This window comes from Arachis ipaensis, chromosome B06 (genome assembly GCF_000816755.2).
Source record: "Arachis ipaensis cultivar K30076 chromosome B06, Araip1.1, whole genome shotgun sequence".
NCBI lineage: Eukaryota > Viridiplantae > Streptophyta > Magnoliopsida > Fabales > Fabaceae > Arachis > Arachis ipaensis.
Genome location: NC_029790.2, coordinates 13,219,706 through 13,224,041, shown reverse-complemented (window position 1 = coordinate 13,224,041; position 4,336 = coordinate 13,219,706). Strand labels below are relative to the sequence as shown.

Below are 4,336 nucleotides of genomic sequence, written 5' to 3'. Positions count from 1 at the left end.
CGATGACTATATGTGTTTAATTAGAAATGATATATTTTTTTTTATCTTGATAAAAAAAACTAATGGAATTATTATTACAATTGCAAATATTGAAGAGAATGCATTGGAAGAAGGAACACTTGGGAAGGCAGCATATTTGGAAGATTGGATTACAACATTCACACCCTTAACAGCAGGAGAATCAGCATTCAAAGTTACATTTGATTGGGATGAAGATATAGGAACACCTGGTGCATTCTTAATTAGAAATCATCATCACAGTGAGTTCTATCTAAGAAGCTTGACACTTGAAAATGTTCCAGGCCATGGTACTATCCACTTTATTTGCAACTCTTGGGTCTACCCTTCTGATAAATATGAAAAGGATCGCATTTTCTTCAGCAACAAGGTACCATAGTTACAATATAATGTTATGTTATGTATATATTCAAATAAGTATTGCGGTGTTGATGTTTTTATTGTTATTGTTTCAGACATACCTTCCAAATGAAACACCAAAGGCACTTGTTAAGTATAGGGAAGAAGAACTTGAATGCTTAAGAGGACATGATGAAAAAGGGAAGCTTCAAGAATGGGATAGAGTTTATGATTATGCATATTACAATGATTTGGGGAACCCAGATAAAGGTTCAGAATATGCTCGTCCTGTTCTAGGAGGTTCTAGTAAATATCCATACCCTAGAAGAGGAAGAACTGGTAGACCACCCAGTTCATCAGGTTATGCTTCTCTATTGCTTTTGTTTTTTTTTTTCCTTTAAATTTATGTGTGAACATTTTTATAGGACACAAATACAAAAAGACTATGATGCCATAAAGAGAACATTTTTATGACAGTCATCAAATTATATCGTTATTTTGGATATTTACAGTGTCAATATAAAATGTAGTTATTTTGTTAATATTATGTAATTAGATATATGTGAAAAACTGTTTTACACCGTACATCAAAATTAAATTCTTTTCTTAATCCATTATTTTAGCAACCAAACATCTTTTGTCCTTTTTGTGAATATAAAGTAGTTTCTATTTGGAGACATAAAATTTTTGTTATCTATGTATCTATATTTATGTCCTATAGCTTCAAATACTTATTGAAATATTTTTGTTAACATTTGGTTTTTAATTATGTTGATATGTTAGCAGATGTTAATACTGAGAGTAGATTGAATCTTTTGCTGAGCTTGGACATTTATGTTCCAAGGGATGAAAGATTTGGCCACCTGAAAATGGCAGATTTTCTTGCTTATGCATTGAAAGCCATAGTTCAAGTCCTGAAACCTGAGTTGGAATCTTTATTTGACAAAACTCCAAACGAGTTTGATAGCTTCGAAGATGTACTTAAAATCTATGAAGGTGGGATTAAGGTTCCTGAGGGCATACTTAAGGACATTAGAGATAACATCCCTTTAGAGATGCTCAAAGAAATTCTCAATACTGATGGTGGAGGCTTCCTTGAATATCCCATGCCTCAAGTCATTCAAGGTATCTTTGTAAATAAAGAGAAACCATGCATTTTGTAAATCATTTCTGGAAAATGTTGACATTCTTAATGATTTGGTGCAGCGGATAAGTCTGCATGGAGAACTGATGAAGAATTTGCAAGAGAAATGCTAGCTGGTGTAAACCCTGTCAATATTCGTTGCCTCCAAGTAAGTTATGGTAGTTAATTGTAGTTTATGGTTAATTGACTATTATTTTCATTTATTATTGTAATGATGAGAAATTAATTGCAGGAATTTCCACCAACATCCAAGCTAGACCCTAAAATCTATGGTAATCAAAACAGTACAATAAGGAAGGAAAACATAGAAAACAACCTAAATGGACTCACTGTTGATGAGGTATTTTTGTGAATATTGCAACAATATTTTTTCTTTGATACTCACATTCACATTATAATATTTGCTTTTTAAATTGGTTAAATAGGCAATTAAGCAAAAGAAGCTATTCATATTGGATCACCATGATACATTAATGCCATATGTGAGGAGGATTAATGACAACACTTCTACAAAGCTTTATGCCAGCAGAACAGTTCTTTTCTTGCAAAATAATGGGACTTTGAAGCCATTGGCCATTGAATTGAGTTTGCCTCATCCTGAAGGAGATGAATATGGTGCCATTAGTAAAGTTTACACACCTGCAGAGCAAGGTGTTGAAAATTCCATTTGGCAATTAGCCAAAGCTTATGTAGCAGTAAATGACTCAGGCAATCATCAACTTATTAGTCACTGGTATAAAATAACTTTACCAAGTAAATCAAATACAAAAATAGTTCATTCAGGTCAAATTCTGATATATGTTCATGTTTCATAGGTTGCATACTCATGCAGTGATCGAGCCATTCGTTATAGCTACAAATAGACGGCTCAGCGTGCTTCACCCTATTTACAAACTTTTGCAGCCTCACTTTCGCGACACCATGAATATAAATGCGCTTGCGCGACAAATCCTCATCAATGCTGGTGGCATTCTAGAGTTAACAGTCTTTCCAGCCAAGTATTCTATGGAGATGTCATCTGTTCTTTACAAGGATTGGGTCTTTCCTGAGCAAGCACTACCAGCAGATCTTCTTAAAAGGTATGAGTGTGTTTGAAATCATTATAGAATTAACCTATTCAATTCTAAAACATTTTGAGATGTGGATCAAGCTTCTCTAAAGTGAGGAAGCAGTAAAGTAAGAAACTGAGAGTCTAATCATCCTTAAATCAAAGTTGTTTACTTTACAAGTCTCTTCACTTTAGAAGATCTTTCTCACCAGAAAACCGATTATCAAATGATATAACTACTTAGCTCCTAACTAGTTGTTACCATTTCTTTCAGAGGAATAGCTGTCGAAGATTCAAGAGCTCCACATGGCCTTAGACTAGTGATTGAGGATTACCCTTATGCAGTTGATGGACTAGAGATTTGGTTCGCCATCAAGACATGGGTGGAGGACTATTGTTCCTTTTACTACAAGGCGGACAAGACGGTTAAGGAAGACGAAGAGCTTCAATCTTGGTGGAAGGAACTAAAATCAGAGGGTCATGGTGACAAGAAAGATGAGGCTTGGTGGCCAAAGATGCAAACTCGCGACGACCTCATTGAAGTTTGCACCATTGTTATATGGATTGCTTCAGCACTCCATGCTGCAGTTAACTTTGGACAGTACCCTTATGCAGGTTACCTTCCGAACCGGCCAACCATAAGCAGAAGATTCATGCCGGAGGAAGGAACAGAAGAATATGATGAACTTGTGGAGAATCCTGAGAAGGCTTTTCTTAAGACAATCACAGCACAGTTACAAACTCTTCTTGGTATCTCATTGATAGAGATATTGTCTAGGCATTCATCTGATGAAGTGTATCTTGGACAAAGAGATTCTCCTAACTGGACAAGTGATTTGGAGCCATTAGAAGCCTTTGAGAAATTTGGAAGAAAACTAGCAGAGATTGAGAAGAGAATTGTGAGCATGAACAATGATGAGAAACTCAAGAACAGAGTTGGACCTGTTAAGGTGCCATACACATTGCTTTATCCAACAAGTGAAGGTGGATTAACAGGCAAGGGAATTCCTAACAGTGTCTCCATTTGATAGGATTCCCTACTCTCTTTTGCTTTTGGTAGTTCCATGTATAAATATATATGATTTAATCCTATTGATTATGTATTTATGTGATCATCCAGTGTAGAGTTTCTTTGGATTGAAATAAACAAGTAAATATTTAAATATAAATTTAATTTTGATACACCTTGTAACTCGTAGAAACATGCATCCAATTATGTTACCACACATTAACAAAAATAACTATTTTTTCATTGACTGCACCAATAATCATCCAAAAGAATAAATATAATCCAACGATTATGTAAAATGTTTTACGCATCAAAATTAAACTCTTTAAATATATTTTAAAATAAAACAATCATAAATTAAAATAGTCAAATTTATCATACTAGAATAATTTTTTTTCCAACTACATGATTATATATTTTTTATGTTCACTAAATTAGGTTGATTATTTATTAATTTTTTGCAAAAAATATTTCATATATATTAAAATCAATCACTAAATTAAATACTATGTAATCGATTTGGGTTAATTTAGTGGTTAGCTCACTAGTTCGCTTAAGCAAGTGTTGGGAGTTTGAATCCCACCTTGTACATACAATAACCTATTGATCAACAACAAACCCTATAAAACTGATCCGTGACGGATCAGTCATTGGCCTACCGAACTGGGGATATCGTGAAAAACCAAAAGAAATAAAAAATAACAAATTAAGTACTATGTATTTGCATATATTTATAATTCACAAATTATTTTAACTAAATAATTAATTATTATAATAA

The 4,336-nt window shown here is 33.6% G+C and overlaps 1 protein-coding gene across 1 annotated transcript in view; it reads left to right on the top strand.

Annotated features, from left to right (window-relative positions):
* Positions 1-3,718, top strand: part of LOC107645896 (probable linoleate 9S-lipoxygenase 5) — a 6,872-nt gene extending 3,154 nt beyond the window's left edge. The window contains exons 2-9 of the mRNA XM_016350033.2: positions 96-388; positions 474-717; positions 1,144-1,482; positions 1,564-1,649; positions 1,734-1,841; positions 1,927-2,234; positions 2,317-2,580; positions 2,824-3,718. Coding sequence (XP_016205519.1) covers positions 96-388; positions 474-717; positions 1,144-1,482; positions 1,564-1,649; positions 1,734-1,841; positions 1,927-2,234; positions 2,317-2,580; positions 2,824-3,577 — 2,396 coding nt within the window. The 3' untranslated portion in view covers positions 3,578-3,718. The remainder of the gene's footprint in view (positions 1-95; positions 389-473; positions 718-1,143; positions 1,483-1,563; positions 1,650-1,733; positions 1,842-1,926; positions 2,235-2,316; positions 2,581-2,823) is intronic.